The sequence below is a fragment of the Pocillopora damicornis genome, chromosome 11, assembly GCF_964200805.1.
Source record: "Pocillopora damicornis chromosome 11, jaPocDami1.2, whole genome shotgun sequence".
Taxonomy (NCBI): domain Eukaryota; kingdom Metazoa; phylum Cnidaria; class Anthozoa; order Scleractinia; family Pocilloporidae; genus Pocillopora; species Pocillopora damicornis.
In genome coordinates, this window is record NC_142680.1 from 21,660,046 (window position 1) to 21,681,949 (window position 21,904).

The following is a 21,904-nucleotide window of genomic DNA, read 5'->3' on the forward strand; positions in this document are numbered from 1 at the left end:
AACATTACTAAAATACTTCTCGAGCGCTTCGCATGACTCTCACTTTCATACGATCTGATTAGTTATATTTTATGTTTACATTTTTTTATTATTTTACGTTTTTCCAGTCTATCGAGTTCATGTTCCATTCAAAGCCGTTTTCTTCTTGATTAGTGTTCTTTGTTTGAAAGAAATTTGATCATATGAATTAACGTTTAAGCGTTTGACGAAAATGAAATACCCTTTGCACAAATCAAATGATTGAAGAGCTCGTTAAAAGGAAATGTGTAGCAGCGAGAGAGGAGAATTAACAATCGGATCTTGGGAGTTAAGGGGTTTAAGTCTTTTGGAGTGATAGAATTATCACTAGTTCTTCGGATTAGACAGAGATACTCTATTAGATTAAATCGTTTTGTAAAGAATCCTTTTACGGTGGCATATATGCGTTGGTAACGAAAATCTGAAAAGGAGAGGCGAACATTAATTAATATGACATGAGCCCCAAAAAATGCTTAGCGAAGACGTGCTTCAATCAACAAAAAATTCTTCCTCGGCGTTACTTCCTGGTTCCCAGAAAAGAGTATGCGTAGCCTCCATACAAAAGTTTTAAACTGCTTTCCCCTATGAAAGAGACTCTCAGCGTAGCTCAGTTCAATAAACAATAGCTTTGTAAAATTAGTTTAAAACATTTGCGCTCGTTTTCTACTCACTTTGAATTAGAAATGTGAATTCAAACTTTCTGCGTCCTTAGAGATAGATTGTGAACGCAGTCTCGTCTGGCTACCATGATTGCAAAACACCTTGGCGATCTCGTGTTTACCAATTTGTTCACCTTCCCTAGAAATGGTTTCTTGTTGCTGCTCACCTTCCTCGAGTGTAACATCAACGACACCACTGTCTTTTACCGCACCTACAAGAGTGGGCATCTCAACTTGTCCTGTTTGCAGTTGATTATCAAGGACATTCGTCTCAACCATACCAGTTACTTCCGCCTGCAGGCCACTGAGGGGGAGAAGCAGGGCCAGGAAGCAGGAGAGGGACCACTGTGGATTGTTTTGCCATTCCTTGAAGTATCCTTACAAATGTAGGACATACTGAACTAAAAATTAAGATGTATGGGAATGATTTTGAATTCAGAAAATTATTGCTTTACTTTTCAAAAAAACATTTTCAACCTGGCAATAATAGAAGAATATCTTCCATAAAGTAATGACATAAGCACAATCAGATGACTTTTGCCACCTCAAGTCATAGTGACTCAGAAGAGCTACGATCTCATCTTACTTTATTATTTTACTATTATTTCTTAATCCCGACCGACAAACCAAGAACACTACACAATGACTTGGCCAGGTTTCGAACACAGACCTCTTGACCCGGAGTCCAGCGCACTAACCATTACGCCATCGCGACTCCCTCATAGGGGTAAAATCACGTGATTATGCCTCGTCATCATGCCCTCTGACGAAGTCACGTGAGAAATCACTAACCGCCCGAGAGATCAGTGCATTTTCCCGTCTTGCCTGAGACGGTCGAGAAATACGAAATCTAACTAGGAAGTCAAGAAACCTTTCAACGTCGACGTAAACTGTCATACAATCAAAGAAAAACAGGAGAAACTCTTCTCATCTACCTTATCAAAGACCGTCAACATGACAAAGAAGCAAAATCCAGAAGAAATATCAGCGCTTGACTCAAGCAAACATGGCGACTCGCCAAACTCACTCGGGAAAACCCGACTCTATTATCGAAGCACTCTCGCTTATGACTAAACAACTAGTGTCCTCTATTACCACACTCAACTCCTCAATGAATCACTCATTTACTGAGATGAATGAGACTTTAGGAAACCTCGCATACGTCAGCTCAAAACTGACTGATAGGGAACGCTCGTCAATCAGCTACACCATGATATATATCTTTGCTCGAGGTCTCTCGATTGTATTTTTCGCACCTTAACAACTAAAGGGAAGGCAATGGAAAAACTAACCATAAATTTATGAAAGTATTCTTAAAACTACCTCACATTATCATGAATGAATCAATTCATAATCTAAGAAAAGATGTGAGCTCGTATGATCATACTCTCACGTGTGTTATGGTAAGTAAGTGTACGGAACAAAATTGAAGTAAGAACGGTTTATACAAAGTTCTCTTTCAGGTTCGCCGTTCCGCTGAAATTATATGCTAAAGGAAAAAAAGGAATGTTAAATGAAAAAAAAAATATCGACTTTTAAAAATATCAGATAGAAAGGGTCGCTTTATTTCCAGTTTGTTCATGGTGCATTTTTCAGTTGTCTCCAAGTGATTTGATTCTATTTTTACCATTTTCCGAGCGATTAACTGTCCTAAACTTTCCCCTATATTTCTTTCAAGTCGTTTCATAAAGTTTTATTGAATTCAGAATTGACCCAAAATACAGCGAGAATATTTCCAATTGATTATCGGGCTTAGATATAGCAGTATATCTAAATATACTGCTTATTTCTTTACTTAAAAAAAGTCGCAGTCGAGTTCCTTTATTGTTTTGAAAACAGTAATATAGCTGATGTCTTCATGTTTGCCAAGAGATATGACTTTAGTGCTAATTTGTACTTGAGCTAAATTTTACTGATTGAGGTAAACAGCTAATAGCGGCCAATTTAAACACAGCGGTCAAACACTGCGCATGCACATGTTTTGAAAGAATACGAGGGATTTTCAAACGCGTGTATTACGTGAAGTGAAGAAGGAAAAGTTAAATTCCTAAATATTCCAAATTGAATGCTTAATGCAGTTGAAAGAGGGTTTTCGGAGAAAGCTTTAAGCTTGGCCTTATTTTATGGTGAGATATCTCATCTTATTTTTAACGGAGATAAAGGTAAATTACAGAACTTTTCCTTTACCCTCGCCAGCACGGCCAAGCTTACAACTTCATCACACCGCCAAGCAAAGTTTAAAAGAAAGTACGAGAGTGTAAACAAGCACAACATGGGTTAAGTCTAGAACAACAATGCGTATAAGTCTAGGCCTCAGAAAACTTTGAACTTTTCCAAGAAACTGCGAAAAACTACATATCACTTAGACTTTCTCTGCGCTCGATCTACGCGCACGTTTTATGTTACTTAAGGTAGCTCATGTGGCTTAGTATTTTAGACTCTGTAGTGCAGAATGTTTTGTTCTTTGTCAAATCCAAAGTGAAGATATGCACTTTCTTTGAAAGGAATTATAACAAAATTTACCGTGGAAAGCGAGTATTAAATAGGTGGGCGTTTATGCTGCGTGATACATGTTCTTTTAGCCAACTGCGTAAAAGGCTCTCAAGAGGAGAGGAGAGGAGAGGAGACTACCCTCCCCTCCCTTTGGATGACTGGCTACGCAGACTAACGTACACTTACCAAATGAAGGTTTTCAAACGTGCGTGCAACATTTCCGACGTTAACCTCTTCCAGGTTAATAACCTCGGTTGTTATGGACGTACTGTACAACTAAAAACATTGAGCTTAATTGAAACAATAAGGGCCCTTCCGCAGTACGCAAGTCTCTGTAAAATTTGAAAAAAATTAGTACAAAACTCTTTTTAACAAATGGAGACGAACAGTTATTTTAATCCCTGCCAAATTATGTCAAGACGGACAAAACTTCAAAAGTACGGCCGTCCTGCCTCCTAACAGGACAGATTTTGTCAACAGGAACCCATTAGGGTAACGAGCTCCTGTGTCAACCATAAAAATCTGACAGAGAAGTGCCTAAAGGTTTTTATAATTGATTAACCAGTTCACGTGAATTTTACGAGGTGAAATTGACAGCTCGTAGTTGGCAAATCACATTTTTTTGTTTTTTAGGTGCTGACCTGGGGGTGGGGGGAGAAGGGTTAGGCGATGAGAAATGGGTGAGGATGCTTGTCGTACCTTTTAGGGGTCAAAATCAGCGATCTGGTACTTTTTATGGTGTCTGAAACTTAAGTGGACTACCAGAGACGTAGTTGGTACCTTTTAGGGTGTTTTTTCGCTCAAAAAAAAAAATCCTGAAATATGCATTACTAGGAAGATTTTTGTCTTATGTACAGGGTCCCCCGGGGGATGCTGATACGTGCAGTATGCTTCAAATTTAGCAAGGACAAATTTGATGTGATTTTTGGTGAAGAGAAACAAGTTTTGTCAGCGTCTAATAGCTAGTACGGGAGGGAGCCTTTGATACGCAAGAGACGCAGCCTACATCACAGCCTATGTATTGTTTTTAGTGTCTTTGATGACGATGACGGCTATAAGCGTGGACAGACTTCTCGCCTTGTTGTTGGGACTGAGATACAAACAAATTGTAACTTTGAAGCCTACGTATATTATTATAACTACCTTTTGGGTTTTTACTCCAGTCGCGTCTTTATGTGGAATTTTTTATCACCGTATAATCTTTTTGTACAGTTACTTAGTTACATCATTTTGCCTGGTAATATCGTTTGCAGCGTACACAAAGATTTTTTGCACTCTCAGATATCACCAAGCACAAATACGAGATCAACAACAGACGAGCCAGACAAATGCACTGAACATGGCGCGATTCAAAAAGGCATTATACAGTGCACTGTGGGTGCAGTTAGCATTAGTTGTTTGTTTTGCACCAATATATACAGTGGAAATTGTGATCGCTCATACTAAAAAAATATTCATTACTCTTAGTCGTCACACAGAAAGTAGCCGTTATTTTACTTTACTTTAACTCGACGTTAAACCCGTTTCTTTATTGCTGGAAGATTATTGAAGTGAGACAAGCAGTGAAGCGGATACTGAAAGAAGCTCTTTGCTGAAATTTCTTTCTGTCTTTCTTGAGTTGTTCTTCAGGGCCCGGTTGTTCAAAACTGCGATTAGCGCTAATCCACGATTAAATAGGCTAATCGCCGATTAAATTTAAGTCGCCGATTAGTTTCTGTTGTTCAAAGCCCGATTATTCCTAACCTTCGATCAAACCAAGGGTTAAATCTAACCCTGCTCGCTAGGTGGATTAAATCCTTAATCGGCAGATTAAAAAATAAAAATCACAACATGGCTGACTTGTTGTATGGTTGTGTTGGTGTTGATGGGCGAAGAAAAAGGAAGCAAAGAGAGTTTAGGAGCATCGGTTTCACGATAGATGGATATACAGACGAAGAATTAAGAGCAAGGCAGACTTTTCGCGCGCCATTTGTTTTTTTGTTTACGTGGGAGTACATGTAAAAGAAAATAAGAAAGAAACAAAAGTCTAAAGTCCGTTAATTTTCACTTTGCTTTGTGTTTGTTAGCGAAGTATACATTTTATGCAAGGTATGGACATTGAGAGGTATTACAATAATGTTTCCATTTATAAACTTACCTGTTTCAAACCCCTGTAACCCAGTAAATGACGGAGTGTCACTGAACATGTTTATTATTTTTAAACTGGCTTCTAATGGGTTCGGGGGAGCAGGGCCACCACCTGTCTTCTTCTGTTCACTTTTAAAGGAACTGAATTCTCTTTTTGCGTGACTCTGGAGGTTTTTCCACTTGTCTCGTACTTCCTGCGTTGATCTTGCTGTCACACCGACGGCGTTTACCGCCTCCGAGATTTCTTCCCAAATCTTGTTTTTTTTTGCATTTGTTATACTGTTGGTAAATTTACTTTGAAGAATGTCCATATTTTCTTCAAATTTTTCCGTTAAAACGGAAATTTCAGCGGTGAAAAGTTTGCTTTCCGCACTTTCTTCGCTGGAGAAGCCATATTGACAAAAATAAATTTCCGGCAATTTTATGACGTAAACTGGCACAAAATAAATTATAATTAATTAATATAATTCATTTTATGCTTAATCGCGGATTAGTAAATCGACCGAGTAATCTCCCTTTGAACAACCGTTTTTTAACCGACGATTAACTAACCCACGATTAACAAATTTAATCGCCGATTAGGCCTAATCGGTGATTAGTTTAATCGCGGTTTTGAACAACCGGGCCCAGACTTTCAAAGCAGACTAATTAAGTCACGATTATTATTAGAAAGCAGTAGTTAGATAAGTTTTTGGAGAAGAAGAAATAAGTGCCTCAATGGAATAGTTACAGCGGCTGTTGTCGATAGTCTTTATTTCTCCGCTAACAATTTAACAACAGACTAGGTAACCCTATAAATAAGGTTTCTTGCCGCTATGCTAAAATACAAGATGTCACAATCGAAGAAAAGATATGCAAATAATTTACTGTCATGTTTTCTCCTCTGGGAAATATAAAGGCTTCAGATGAAACTTCAAAGAGTAGTTTAAGAGATGTGTTTGAGGCCGATGTTGAGTGTTACGAGAAAACTATACAACTAGTTTCCCTATAATTAAAAGAAAGCGCTTGGCGTTGATGTTGACGCCATATTGCCAAAAGAAACAGACCATTTTAAGTCTTGAATTTGTTTGTTTTGTGATCAGAAAATTATCCGTAAAGCTTATGTGAGGAAGTTTTTGTCATATATTTTACTAGAGGTTACGAAATTATGTGAAATAAAATTGACCATCTCTGTTTTTTAAAAAATTTTCTTTCAGATCGATCGGTGTTCTGAAATTTTATTGGCAACGGCGAAATTCGCGTTTCGCATCATGTTTTAAAGAGGTCACCGTCTATCAAGTTTGCTGTTGGTGAATCTTTAGGTTGTCTCTGAGTCTAATGGATTTTATTTCTTCCATTCCCGAGCGATTAACTGCTGTCCCTAAGTTCCACAAATGTTTACGCTGCCGTGCATGGTGCAGTTGGAACAGGACCTAAAAAGTCAATGCCGACAGAAAATTGGGCAGTTCTTCGGGCGTGCGTAAATAAAGATTTTGTTAATAGCGGCTCAATAGGACTTATACAGGGCAAGCACGCGCGCCATGTTATAAAGGGTATTTTTAACAATTATTTCGTGCGTCTGTGTGCGGTCATAAATATACGATGCCCGCAGGAAGTTTAGAGAGCTTGAAAGATACGCTGCAGTTACTTAACACGCGACCAATAATAATTGTAGGTTCATAAATAATGAATGCTCTTAATAATTGTTAAGTATTTTTATCGAGTGTTGATAGATTTAAAGTATCCATTCCTTCATTTTCCTTCTCCATCCATTTATTATCATGGTCACTTAGGCATAGTCATATAACTCCGGTTATCTGAGGAGAATTGCTAATCGCTCGAGGGAATTACAACATGAAGAATTCAGTCACTGCTGTATACAAGAAAGCTTGCTAGATACCAAAATATTTCCCATCTCTTTCTGCGGAAAAGACGCTGGCAGAGAAAAATTTTGGCGAGTTTTGGTTTATAATTTTCCTCGGACAATCACTTAAAAGTTTTTGGCGAAAGGAGGAGAACAAATAGAGAATGTAAAAGAAACAGCAGAAAATTGTTTGAACACGTAACTTCTTGCTTTTCTTTTGTTTCGTTCCTCATTTTTTCGGAGACGAAACGGAGAAAAAGATGTCTTTAAATATTTTAGAGCCTCTCATTCCTATTTCATACGTGATGTAAATGACAAATTAGGTAAAAAAAAAAGGCTTTTTTGACACAGCAGACAATTTTCTGACGAATTGCAAACCTGTAACTGAACAATAGATAAATCCCGCTTGAGTTTCAATGGCCGTATTGCTCTTCAAAGTTACGTTTATCATTAGATACTCAATTTCATCAGCGCACAAACTGTTGTTGATATGGTCTACTTCCATACAAAAGACAACAAACGATAACCATAAACATCCCAAGCACATCATTGTTGAAGTGAAGACACTTATCTTCGATACATAAAAAGATGAATAAAGAGAAAAGCCTCTTACATGCATGGTCTAGAAACAATTGGTTACGTGATATCAATCCTCAACGAACGTTAACCGAGTGAAGAGGGTTTTCTCTGTCATACCATTTAAAGTTGACGGTAACAGATGTGTTCAGGCTTGCCTCTCAATTCTTATTGATACCTGAGGCATATGGAAAATTTCTTGGAACAAATTTACCTTTTTCGACACTACACACGGTGTACTTGTGCATTTTAAATCACAAAGCTGTTTAGATATACTCATCATAGATCAACATGGTTCCTTTGGCGCATGAAAAAGCAAAACTCATGGAATCTACACATTAACAGTATCGTGAGAATTTAAGAATAGTACGTTTCACGCAATGGCCAAAAAAGAAAAAAAAAAGATATGACCGTATGGAATAAAAACAAACATTGGGTTCTAGGTAACATTTTAATGTTTTTTTTAACCACTGCAGTGATATATAAGACAAAACTATTACCACTAGTGAAAGAGGGTTGTTGGATTTTTTGACATTCTTTATTTTTGAAGGTGAAATGATTTCAAAATTTATTATCTTAATTGGGGAAGGCGTTTGACTTGACGCCACGCTGCCATAAGGCCAGCGGTATAGGGACTAGTAATTGATTTGTCTTTGCAAAGATTTCCACAATGCTTATGAGTATGAAGATGCGTTATTATAAATAGTTGAAAACGACGAAAACGTTAAATTATCTAGACAGTTTTCCTTTACATCGATCATTCGTTGTTGCTTTTTGTTTAACTAAACTGAAAGTAACACTTACTCATCTACCAGTTTAGCTCTCATTGACTTTAACTCCATCATAAATTGAAGTTTCATTTTGTTTTCGGTGTAAAACAATGATATAATAGAACAAACATCAGTAAATCTGACTCTTAATGCTAATTTGTGCTTTTATTAAACTTTATCATTTAAACAAACATGTACTTCTCTCTCACATTGTTATTTAGCAGCAGACTCCAGTCTTTTACCTGTGACATACAAGGGCAAACACTAAGAATAAAATGACATTCAATTGCTGATCAACGAGGACTTTGTTTTTTCTTCGTTTGTTTGATGTAAAAACTGCAAGGCACAACCATAAACTCCAGGCAAATAAAAGGCAAATATTTCTTACTTAACGGACTTTTCGAGCGCGCATTTTTAACTAGTTAAGGCTGACTAGTTGGTGTTTTAGCAAATATAGTACACCAATTTGAAGTCAAATAAATTATCGAATGGCTCTTCATTATCCAATTGTTAGCTTCCGGTTATGATTAATAAATTGTTTTGCTTCAGCATTGGAATATAATACAGTCTGCCTTATCAAACGAGGATCGTTAATAGCGTTAGCATATTGCATCTAGAAGAACAAATTTGCCTGGCGTACACAATACAGCTGGCTTGATACGAAAAAAAGTTCGTTATCTTACCAACAAGCAATGGCTTAAATCGCGGCTTCTGTGGATAAACTTTATTTCCAAGTGCACGCACAGCTAAAGGACCGAGAGTTGTATCGCTAACGGCAATAATTGGGACATGTAAGTTCCATGCATGTTATTTTGAATACAACAACTTAATTATGATTTGATCGACAAAAAAAAAAAAACAAAAAAAAAACAAAAAAAAAAAAATGCCGTGCACGCATGGTAGGGCAAAAAACGGGACGCTAGTTTGATTTTACTCTCTTGTTTTACTTTCTTAGTGATATGAAAGTACATGTATAGGATAAAATTGATCCTGAAAGAGTAGTGAAGGAGAGACTTTCAAGTTCTTCACTTACGAATGGTGAAATAATTTCAATTTTTTAACCTCACTGCATGAATAAAGCGCTTGACTTTGACTCAAAATTGCCGTGCGAACCGTTCAAAGTAAGGCCCCCTAAAGACATTGAATTATAATTTTGTTCGAGAAAGTTCAGAATGCTTATCAATGTGTGAAGATGCTTCTATAAATTGTAAATAGTAAGTAAGCGAATGAGAAAGACTAACATTACAGGCTCTTACTGAGAAAAAAATGCAAAAGTTTACATTTGAAGACTTACAACTTTGAATGTGATTGGTTGATTTAAACTGCAACTTTGAAAGTGATTGGTTGATTTAAACTACAACTTTGAATGTGATTAGCTTGTTGAACTGTCCGATAAGAACTTGGCAAGTGAATTCGTGGAAATTAGGAGTTTTATAAATCAATCACAATTCAGGGAATTGTAATTTTTATTATAACATTTGGTTAAAAATGTCTGAGTGATAACTGAATGATGGAGGTGGTGGTCACAAAACCAACTATGGCCTCGAATTTGTAATATGATGATAAATAATGTGGAAAAAAAACTGTCAGTTATACTTTGTGTAGATCCACGCTTAAAATGAATTCGAGTATTGTTGGTTCTCATTTAAATTTTTTAATTAATAGCTTACTCAATGGGTTATTTTGATATGAAACTAACTGATAAGTTAGAAGGAAATTTACTGTAAATTCTGAAAAGTGTTGCAGCAGAATAAATGGAATGTTACATAAAAAATTCAAGGGCTGGTTATTTACACGAGATCTAACCCAAACCGCGCTTTTACGTAAGGCTAAGTTTTTGGTGCAAATGAAGAGATTATCTAGAACACAGGCGATGAAAAAGGATTGTTAGATCAATATCAGTATCTGGGCAACTGCCCACCTACCCCTCCCCTAACTGAACAACAGTCAACAACAGTCAATTGACAACAATTTAAGGTTAATATTGGGTTAGGGGAGGGGTAGGTAGGCAGTTGCCCAGATACTGATATTGATCCGAATTGTTATTATTTTGAGGGTGTTTATCAGCACCCAACACCAGATTATCATAACCATTTCGCAAAGAAAGCTGCAGAAAAAGCAAAGGAGAATTATACAGGCATCTCCTGATGACGATCGAACTGAGGAAATGTCAGCAAACTAGAACTAAATATTGAGATTTCGTTTTTCATCAAAAATCTGACATGGGAAATGTAAAATCAAGGATTTCTAACCAAATAACAATTTGCGTTGCATGGCATTGATTAAACGTTTTACTTTACTAATACCAAACCTGAATATCACTGTTTCTCGTAAACTTCTCTTTTTAGGACCAATCGTTTGTGAAAGACAAATTTTGAAAAATGATAAGTAGAAAATCAGACCTACTCATCAAAAGTAAGGCTTTAAAAAAAAAATGGTGAACCATATTTTTTGGACAGAAATGACAATATTCCCGAGCATTTCAAACGTGTAAACAAGACTGAAAAGTTTTCATATGATAATACATATGATGATTTATATGATTATTAAGTTTCAGTGATCAAAGCAGTTTAAGTGATGTCAAGGCTGGGCAGGTGCTCTCTAGACGGAACATTTTATGATGCAATCACACGTAACCTGAAGGATAGGTCCTTCAACAAAACTATCTCTCAGTGCTAATCGGTACTTAAATTAACTGATTGAGATTGAAAACTTGGCGCAGCCCACCCGATCCAGCGCTGTTGCCGCAAGAGTAAATTCTGATGAGAATGTTTGAAAACAAAGGAAGAAGGTTCGGGTGGTTTCACCTGTGAAATGAATGACAGCTTGTGTAATTAAATAATTTTATTTTATCTCAAGCATTGCCAGCTTGTTATGGGAAGAAAAAATATTAAGATTGTTATTGTTGTCATGAGCTTTTAAACTCAGTGAACGACAGTAATGTCGAGACACTAAATCATTTTTGCCCCTGCTTTTATGTTAGAAGTCCACAGTCGGCATTCTCCAACTGATTGACGTTTCGCCTTCCCATCCAAGTTTGGTTTCCAGAAGCTGATCATAATTTAAATAGCACCTACTCATTTATGCAGCTACCAACGTCACTTCTCCCTAGTAAGGCTGGTTTTGCCTTAAACTGCAGGATGAAAAAAAAAAGCCCAATATTTCATTTTTAATTTTACCTCTTAGCGCAAAGTCATTCAAAGATTGAACTTAACAAGTTGAATATATATGTGGTGTAGTTGTGACGCACAACACTGTTATGCGACAAACATCCTGCCTCTTCTATTTAACAAAGATAATTTGAAGGGAAAGTTGCAATAAAAATAAAAAAAAACTATTTCATCTTTGGAGGGAACTTCTAGAGTTTATAAATTGAATAACATGACAGAATTACCCCTTACAAAGAAATTTAAAAAGAGTTATATTTAATGTGACTCCTGTGAAGAAATTGGCAACTCTAACTTGTTCGTGTGAGTGACGAAGGATTGTCCATCGCGCTATAAAATATTGACATTCGGGGATGTTTTGTTATCATCTTGTTATGATGAATCATAGCTGAGGCAAAAGTAAGGCTTTAAGAAAAATGGTTCACCATTTTTTTGGACACAATTGACAGTATTTCCGAGCATTTCAAACGTGTAAACGCTACTGAAAAAGTTTTCATATGACTATTCTGAAAAAAATAAAGTTTAAGTGATCAACGCTGGGCAGGTGCTCTCAAGACAAAATATTTCCTGTTGCGATCATACGTATTCTGAGGGGAAAAAACCAAACGACTGCAGAATGATGGCGGAAAAAAATCTAACCGAAGATGGAGCACAGACAAAAGCAGTTGTTGGCTTCTCTTGTGACAAGAAGAATTGAGTATTCGCATTGTAAATGAGTGCACGTTACTGAAAAACCTTTTTATGTAAATGTCATTAAGGTGGTGAGGTTCACGTGATCATGGCCTGGCAGGTGCTGTAAACACAAAAAGATGTCTCGTTTCATAACAGAGGCACCCAAAGGTTCTTGGGAAAAATAATTTTTTGACCAAACAGAAAATTTTTGTGCGACTGTCAGTTAGGACGCAAGGGAAACGCCGAAGACAGAATTATGTCCGCAACAAATTTCAGTAGCGGTAAAAGTCACACGAAATCATTTGAAGAACTGCTATGCTCTCCCTCTTTGGTGGGTGGGCTTCAACAACAACTATCAATTTGCTTCGTAGCGGTTGACATTCTTCTCTCTATTACGGCATTTGCCGGGAATTCTCTCATCCTCGTTGCCCTTTACAAAGAATCTTCCCTACATCCGCCGTCCAAACTCCTGTATCGTTGTCTGGCAACCACTGATCTGTTGGTTGGTCTTGTTGCCCAGCCTCTCAATGCCCTATATTGGATGTCCGTGGTTCAAGAACACTGGAGCCTTTGTCGATATGCATTTGATGCAGCCAACACCACAGCCTGTGTATTGCTTTTAGTGTCTCTGATGACGATGACGGCCATAAGCGTGGACAGACTTCTCGCCCTGATGTTGGGACTGAGATACAAACAAATCGTAACTTTGAAGCGCACGTATATTATTGTAACTACCTTTTCGGTTTTTAACATTGTCGCCTCTTTATGTGGAATTTTTTATCCCAGTATAATCTATTTGTACGGCTACTTAGTTGTACCATTTTGCCTGGTGATATCCTTCGCATCGTACACAAAGATTTTTTGCACTCTCAGGTATCATCAAGCACAAGTAGGAGACCAACAACGGACGAGCCAAACAAGTGCACTGAACATGGCACGATTCAGAAAGGCAGTGGACAGTACACTGTGGGTGCAGTTACTATTAGTTGTTTGTTATGCGCCAATGTATACAGTGCAAATTGTGGTCACTCGCACTAACAAATACTCATTACTCTTTGTCGTCGTACGGAAAGTAGCAATTATTTTACTTTACTTTAATTCGACTTTAAACCCGTTCCTATACTGCTGGAAGATTAGTGAAGTGAGACAAGCAGTGAAACGGACACTGAAAGAAGCTCTTTGCTAAAATAGGTCTTTCTTGAGTTGTTCTTCAGACTTTCAAAGCATGCTTACTAAGTCACGATTATTATTAGAGAGCGGTCGTTAAATAAGTTATTGGATAAAACCAAATAAGTGGCTCAATGAAATAGTTGCGCAAGCTGTTATCGATAGTCTTTATATCTCCGTGAGCAATTTAACGACGGACTAAGTAGCCCCAGCTATGTGTTTTCAAAAATAAGGTTTCTTGTCGCTTTGCTAAAAGACATAATGTCATAGCGCAAGAAAATATATGCAAACATTTTACTGTCAAGGTTTCTACTCTTAGCAATAAGAAGGCATCAGATAAAACTTCAAAGAGTAGTTTGAGAGATGTGTTTGAGGCCGATGTTGTGTGTTACGATAAAACTATTTCATCTAGTTTTCCTATAATTAAAAGAAAGCGCTTGACGTTGATGTTGACGCTATATTGCCAAAAGAGACGGTCCAGCTTCAGTCTTGAATTTGCTTTGTTATCAGAAAAATATCCGTAGAGCTCATGAGAAGAAGTCTTTGTTACTTGTATATTTAACTGAAAGTTACGAAAGTAAACGGAATAAAATTGATCATCTCTATTTGTTACAGAACTTTTTTACAGATCGATTGATGTTCTGAAATTATATTGGCAACAGCGAAAAACAAGTTTCGCATCATTTGCATAGAGGTCACCATATGTCCAGTTTGTTGCTTATGTATCTTTAGGTTGTCTCTGAGTTTCACGGATTTTATTTCCTCCATTTCCAAGTGATTAAGCTATGTATTGATTTTAGTGTCTCTGATGACGATGACGGCCATAAGCGTGGACAGACTTCTCGCCCTGATGTTGGGACTGAGATACAAACTAATTGTAAGTTTGAAGCGCACGTATATTATTGTAACTACCTTTTGGGTTTTAAACCTTGTCGCTTCTGTATGTGGAATTTTTTATCCCCGTATAATATTTTGGTACAGAAGGGGTAATATTAGGGGTAATTGCCTGGTAATATCATTTGCATCGTACACAAAGGTATTTTGCACTCTCAGATATCATCAAGCACAAGTACGAGAACAACAACGGCCGAGCCAAACAACTGCACTGAAAATGGCGCGATTCAGAAAGGCAGTATACAGTGCACTATGGGTGCAGTTAGCATTAGTGGTTTGTTATGTACCAATATTTACAGTGGGAATTGTGATCGCTCTTACTAAAAAAATATTCATTACTCTTAGTCGTCGCACGGAGAGTAGCAATTATTTTACTTTGCTATAACTCGACGTTAAACCCTTTTCTTTATTGCTGGAAGATTAGTGAAGTGAGACAAGCAGTGAAGCGGACACTGAAAGAAGCTCTTTGCTGAAATAGGTCGTTTTTGAATTGTTCTTCAGACTTTTAGAGCAGGCTTAATAAGTCACGATTATATTTAGAGAGCAGTCGTTAGATAAATTATTGGATAAAAACAATTAAGTGGCTCAATAGAATAGCTGCGCAGGCTGTTGTCGATAGTCTTTATATCTCTAAGAACGCTATGCTTATATACAAGATGTCATAATCGGAGAAAATATATGTAAACATTTTAATTTCATGTTTTCTCCTCCTAGTAATATGAAGACATCAGATAAAATTTCAAAGAGTAGTTTAAGAGATGTGTTTGAGGCCGATGTTGTGTGTTACGATAAAACTATTTTAACTAGTTTTCCAATAATTAAAAGAAAGCGCTTGACGTTGATGTTGGCGCCATATTGCCAAAAGAGACGGTCCAGTTTTAGTCTTGAATTTGTTTCGTCATCAGAAAAATATCCCTAAAGTTTATGTGAAGAAGTTTTCCGTTCTTTTGTATTTAACTGAAGTTTATGAAAGTATACGAAATAAAATTGACCATCTCTGTTACAGAATTTTTTTACGAAACGATCGATGATCTGAAATTATATTGGCAACGGCAAAAAACAAGTTTCGCATCATTTGTATAGAGGTCACCATATGTCCAGTTTGTTGCTGGTGTATCTTTAGGTTGTCTCTGAGTTTTACGGATTTTATTTCCTCCGTTTCCGAGTGATTAACTGCTGTCCTTAAGTTCCTCAAATGTTTTTTATTGAGTCGTTTTCATAGCTTTTGAATGAGCTTAGAATTTGCTTCAATATCATACCATCTTATTATCGCCCTAAAAAACATGTTTATTTCAACCATTAAAGAAGTGATAAAAAAGAAATTTTTTAAGACGTAGGAGTCCCATGTCGTATTGTGAAACAAAAAATAAAGCCCGTGTCTTTGTGTTTGCTAAGGGAATTCACATTCGGTGCTGATTAGAAACTAAACTGAAATGTTATTTACGGAAATCAACAGCTGCTTGCGACACACATGTTCTTGTTTAATTAATTTTCATGCTTTCTTCGCTGTGCTGGATTATCAAAGAGGAACAGAAAGAAAAATTCATGGGGAAGAACTCTTGTTAAAGGAGGGATTGACGCATCTATTAGCGATTAGATCTTTCGCCTGGTTTTTTAGGGAGCCGGTCTTTATTCGTAGTTCACATATATGATTTTCAAATATTCACAGTAATTTATTTATCAGTTCACGGGCTTATATCGCACTCACATAATGACCAGCTCCCAGTTAGCTTCTAAGCTCAGTTGGTGGAGCACTGCACCGTTATCGGAAAGGTCATGGGTTCAAATCCCGTATAGGCATGAATTCTTCTTAGGCCTTATTTATGTTACTGCTCAAGAAGTGTTCATTACTGTGAAGATTGCTTTCATCTTCACGTTTCTTGTTTTGTTGAAGAGGAAACGGAGGTAAAAGAGCCCCAAAATGTTATTAATTACCCAGTCAAATTCAAATATCCTAAATTAAGTTTGCATCTGTGGCCTTACATTAATTTTTAATCGTTACATGCATTCAAATTGCTGGAATGTTTGTCATGGATTTGACACCCTTAGCTTCAACCTTCTTTATTTTCAGCTTCCTGAGGCTGATAATGATTTAGGGCTCAACCTTACACAAATAATATGGACATTTGATTGACACCCTATCAATGAAACTAGGTCGCATAAACATCACCTTTGATCGTTCCAGGTTCCCATTATTAGCACTACCTCATGGCGTTCCTTCGCCCACGAGTCGTGTTGCTTAAGGCCTCAAACTTATTGACGGGCGAAGTAACTCTTATTGAAACTTTTATAGTGAGTACCTTATGGCAGGCTAAGTAAAGCGGGATCGTTTGTTACAACATGAAAAAATAATCTTAGAGATGTCTTTGAATATGTGCCTCTTATTCCTATTTCACACGTGATGTACATGACAAGTTAGACACAAAAAAAGGCTAGACACAAAAAAGGCTTTTTTGACAGAACAGACGATCTTCTAACGTATTTCAAACGAGTAAAGATTAATGAGGAAGTTTTTAGAAGATTTATGTAGGAAATAGGGTTTCAGTGATCGTCGTCGTACAATTGCTGTTTTAACGAAATACTTTTCTCGTTGCAATCATGAAAGAAACAAGAAACGAATACAGAATAAAGTCGACCAAGCTTTTTGAAATTTATAATCTACCACCATACAGGGATTATTTCTCCAATTAATCACCATCCAAAATAATGATATTACATTTAAATAAGCTGCTTATTCTGTCTCTCAAAAACTGACAAAAGAGAGTTTCCTTATTATATCGTCAAACAAAAATATACCCAATGTCTTTGTGTTTGCTAAGGGAATTAACTTTTAGTGCTAATTTGAATTTAAATTAAACTTAATCTACTAAAAAAATAGCTACAAGGAGACGGGTATTTACATATATGTGGAACGTCGAAAGAAACCTAATCCGGCACGTAAACGAGGCCTAATACAAGTCCGAATCTGTCGTAGCAAGCAGGTGTCTTCTTAACAACTTATTCGTTCCTCAGCGTTCGATATAAAGCACGAGGCAATGTTGTTAGGGAGTTTGAAATATGTGTCAGAGTTGGTAAAGACGAAGCTTCTCCTAGAACAATTGTAAATTTTTCATCAACCATTGATAAGCTTTGACGACCCATCCCTTCATTTTCCATCTCGATTAATAAATTATCTTGTTAACTTCATTATTGGAAACTAACTGTCATCACCAAAGGAGAATTGTTAATTGCTCAAGAGAATCGTAAGAACAAAAATTGAATAATTTTCCTTTTACATCAAAGCTTACTTGGTACGGAAGTATTTTTTCGTCATATTGTGAACAAGAAATTAGACGCAAATAAATTGTATCAAGGGTCTGCTGGCGAAAGGAGAAGGACAAAATTTGAAAGTAAAAGGGGAAATTGCAGAAAATTTTTTGCTGGCGTGATAACTTGATTTTGTTTATAGTTCTAGTCGGATACGAAAGGGAGAGAAAAAAGCTACGAAGCGCAATTAGATACACAGTTAATTTCAAATATTTTGAAACAAGTTTGTATGTGTGGCCGTTCACTAATTGATTGTCACGAGTCCAATTTTTCTCCTAGTACAATTGACATCGCCGGCTTGAGCTTTTGAATTTTCAGCTTTCCGTACCTGATAATGATTCAAGCCTCTTTATATGGAATTTTTTATCGCCGTATAATCTTTTTGTACGCCCGCCTAGTTATATCATTTTACCTGGTAATATCACTCGCATCGTATACAAAGATTTTTCGCACTCTCAGATATCATCAAGCACAAGTGGGAGATCAACAACAGTCGAGCCAGACAAATGCACTGAACATGGCGCGATTCAGAAAGGCAGTATACAGTGGACCGTGGGTGCAGTTAACACCAGTTGTTTGTTATGCAACAATGTATACAGTGACAATTGTGATCGCTCATACTGAAAAATATTCATTACTCTTAGTTGTCACACGGAAAGTAGCAGTTATTTTAATTTACTTTAACTGGACGTTAAACCCGTTTCTTTATTGCTGGAAGATCAGTGAAGTGAAACAAGCAGTGAAGCAGACAATTAGACAAGCACTTTGCTGAGTTAGGTCTTCCTCGAGTTGTTCTTCAGACTTTTAAAGTAGACTCACCAAGTTACGATTATTATTGGAGAGAAGTCGTTAGATAAGTTATTGGATAAAAACAAATAAGTGGCTCAACAGAATAGTTGCGCAGACTGTTGTCTGTCTCTGTCCGACATGAAAGCTTGTGCCAAACACGATTGTGTACATGCTCCGCATGACACGCAAACGAAACTGAAAGTGTTGCGATCAAAAGGGCTTGCACTAAATCAAATCGATAATTTGGATATCCTTTGTAACTCTCCCGAATTACTTATTTTGTCCAAGGTAAATGCCAGGCATTGCTTGCGAATTTTTGTGAATTCGACAGCTGTAACTTGTTCAAACAAGCTCAGCTTAATAAGCTTGTAACTAACACGAAGCGGCAATACAATTAATACACGCCAGAATAAAGTAAAAGTTGGCAATCGTCGTCACTTAACTGCAGGAAAGTCTTTCATTGTCGGAAATCACAGAAAGTTTGGAAAGATGAGGAACATTTGAAGGAGGAAATCTCAAAAAACTTAAAATAAAAGTATTTACCTTACACTCTAAAATCTGATACAACCATGCGTTCTTAACTCTGTCGCGGAAATGAAAGGCATGTTTGACTATTTTACGACCTTGCTTCCTCAGTCCGTCATGAAAATGTTTCAAAGTCACTAAAACAGAGAAAGTACTATGAAAGACTCGAAAGCTATGAGAACGGAGAATCGCAACAGCGCGTTGTGAAAATGAAACTGGGAGTTCCTTGGCCCATAAATCTGTGCAAGCTTGAAGCCGGAAATTCTCCAACTGAAATTGAAAGAAGAGCCCACATATGGGCGGCTGTCACCGCCAAAAATACAAAAATAGAATTGGTTTGTAAGAACAGATAGAGTCTAATTGTCTTTTGGAGAACGATTTATCTTATCCTAGGAGATTTATTTAAAATACAAATGGACAAGTCGCATTTGGTGAATGAAATATTCAAACAAAAAATGGTTTATACAATTGAGGAGCTGTGTAGCCACCCTTGTTGAACTGATTCAATAAAAACATGAGTGGCCAAGTGTTAACAGAAATGGTTCAGTGTCGAAATGACAAACGGTTCAGCTAGCTGTACTTTGGTTCAGTAACTTGACAAAAACCGTTCAGAGTGGTGCGAAATGGCCTAGGTTATCGGCAAATGGGTTATCGTAGCCGCAATGGTTTAGTATCGTATCAATCTATTCACCGTAAAGTGAAATGGTTTAGCTTGACCCCAAATGGTTTAGCGTGACGACAAATGGTTTAGTACAAACCGAAATGGTTTCGTGTTAAAGCGGTTGGTTTACGCCGTAACAGCCAAAAATACAAAAGTGAAATGGAGAAGTCAAGCTTGAAATTGAATAGGATAAGAATCTCAAGGGCGCCTCAAAACTATAAAAACTATATAGTTTTAAGGCGCCCTTTAGTAGTAGTTTCGTCGTCTTAAAACAATGAATCGCTTCATCACGTTTCCCAGCTATGGTTCTTACTGTCTAGACGGTAAATGTGCTGTCGCGTAAAATGATGCATTTTATTTGTATTTTTGTTATTCCTTTTCTTCCGAAATATCATTTACTTACTGATATTGCGGCAAGATGATGAGGGTATAAATTTATTCGTTAACAAGCTAAAATAGACAAATGTGAAAAAGGTTATTAACGGAGTGAGGCTCTTTGAGTCCGGTGGACAAGGACGACGAGGCTACAGAAATAATTTTTTTCCTGTGGTGAACATCGAGTGGTCATTGTCGCATGTCACAATCCGCCGATGTCAAATTATGCATACACGTGCGTAATACCGAAGTCCACGAATCATAAGTTCAGCGGTTATCAAAGCTACACGATCAATACAGTCATGTACACATCTCCGTTGTATCCTTTTGTTCCTTTTTTAATGTTCTTTTACTTGTATAAACATGAACCTACCAAATTTCGTACGATTTAGGATATCTAATCACTGTCTAATCAAAGGCACAGGAAACAATGAGGAAAGGTAGATATACTTTATACCTGAAATTCAAAGAAAGTGATATACTGAATACCCATATTTAAGCTGCAATATACCGTAAACCCGATTTAAAATGCCCCTGAATACCGAATACACAAAAACCCTGGCCGACCCTGTAAGATAAGATCAATCGTTCTCCAAAAGACAATTAGACTAATTACCAACCCATTATATTTTTGTATTTTTGGCGGTGACGGCCGCCCATAGGTGTAAATTAGAAATCCTACAGCTAAACTTTTGAGAATATAACTTACTATCGAGGAAAAAAAAATATGACCCAAGATGAAGAAGACTCGATAGAAATGAATAAGTTGATGTATCGACACAAGGCGAGGTTGAGAAGAAGAACCAAAGTCACGGATGAAGGAACAAACATGAGCTGATATAGAATTGCCTTGTGACCGGGGAACTGTAGAACATTCCGAAAAGCAACGACTGAGCCAGCGGTGAAAATACACAGCGAAGCCAGCCACACTATTGTTAGCTATTCTGAAAAAGGGAAAGCGGCATTTTATTGCAATGATATGCGGTGGATTGGACCCTGATGCAAGCAACATCACGAATCATGTTCGGAAGTGCCCTAACTAGTTGTCATAGCAACAACAAACTAAAGACCACTGGATTACGGGAATTTCGTTGTCTTGGCCAGATTAGTATTATTTTGGCTGATTTCCGTATCTGTGGCTGATCTATTTCGGGGCAGGCTGTCATGATGGTAACGCCAAAACCACCTGTAGAAGAAAAAATATAAGATAAATGGAGAGGTTGCTTGAGTCAATTTTTGTGGGGCATCTGCCGTTGGCCTTTCAGAACCCCTACCCCATCATAGTCTATTCTGTGGCTAATTATCGACCCCATCTTAGTCACTTTTGGTAATACGCGCTGGTAACGACCCTCTAACTGCGAGCTTTCCGTCATTTAACCCCTACTTTCTTAGACTTGTCTTACCCCCAAAATTTCGAACATATGCGACCCCATTATTGTAATTAACTCTGTTGAAAATGCTATAGTCAATAGTCAGTTCGGTCGTGATCGTGACCTATACTTAGGAAGCACACCCCACGGGGTGGTCATACATGGAGCTGTGCCTCTGCTACGATCTACATACAGCCGGAATACACAGTGCATGTTCTTGTAGTAAAGTAACTGAAGCTTAAAGCGAACCTCGTAAGTAGTCTTCATTAACATCCTGAGTAATTTCTTTGTCAGCTGTTTCAACGTCCACAAATTGGAACTTCAGTTGAAATCCTCTCCATAGCCACTAAAGATGTGAAGAAATGTTTGCTACTAAATTTCTGTCTTAACGCTATCATATAAAAAGATGACTACAACAGGTAGCAGTAGCCATCGACTCAACTTAGCCTGAATTACATTTAATGTATATGCTCTCGACAAATGGGCTTAAAA

General features: G+C 37.3%; 2 protein-coding genes across 2 annotated transcripts in view; one reads left to right on the forward strand and one right to left on the reverse strand.

Moving 5' to 3' along the window:
* Positions 1 to 21,904, reverse strand: part of LOC149038230 (hsp70/Hsp90 co-chaperone CNS1 homolog) — a 121,871-nt gene that overhangs the window by 40,930 nt on the left and 59,037 nt on the right. The gene's annotated exons all lie outside the window — the stretch shown is intronic.
* LOC149038232 (melanocyte-stimulating hormone receptor-like) lies at positions 12,581 to 13,850 on the forward strand. The gene has a single exon (XM_089187995.1). It carries the CDS (start codon positions 12,582 to 12,584, stop codon positions 13,509 to 13,511), a length of 930 nt encoding a protein of 309 aa, XP_089044121.1. The 5' UTR covers position 12,581; the 3' UTR covers positions 13,512 to 13,850.

What these genes read in the sequence shown, in the direction of transcription:
- LOC149038232 (XM_089187995.1), top strand. Translation starts at nt 12,582, where the DNA reads ATGTCCGCAACAAATTTCAGTAGCGGTAAAAGTCACACGAAATCATTT.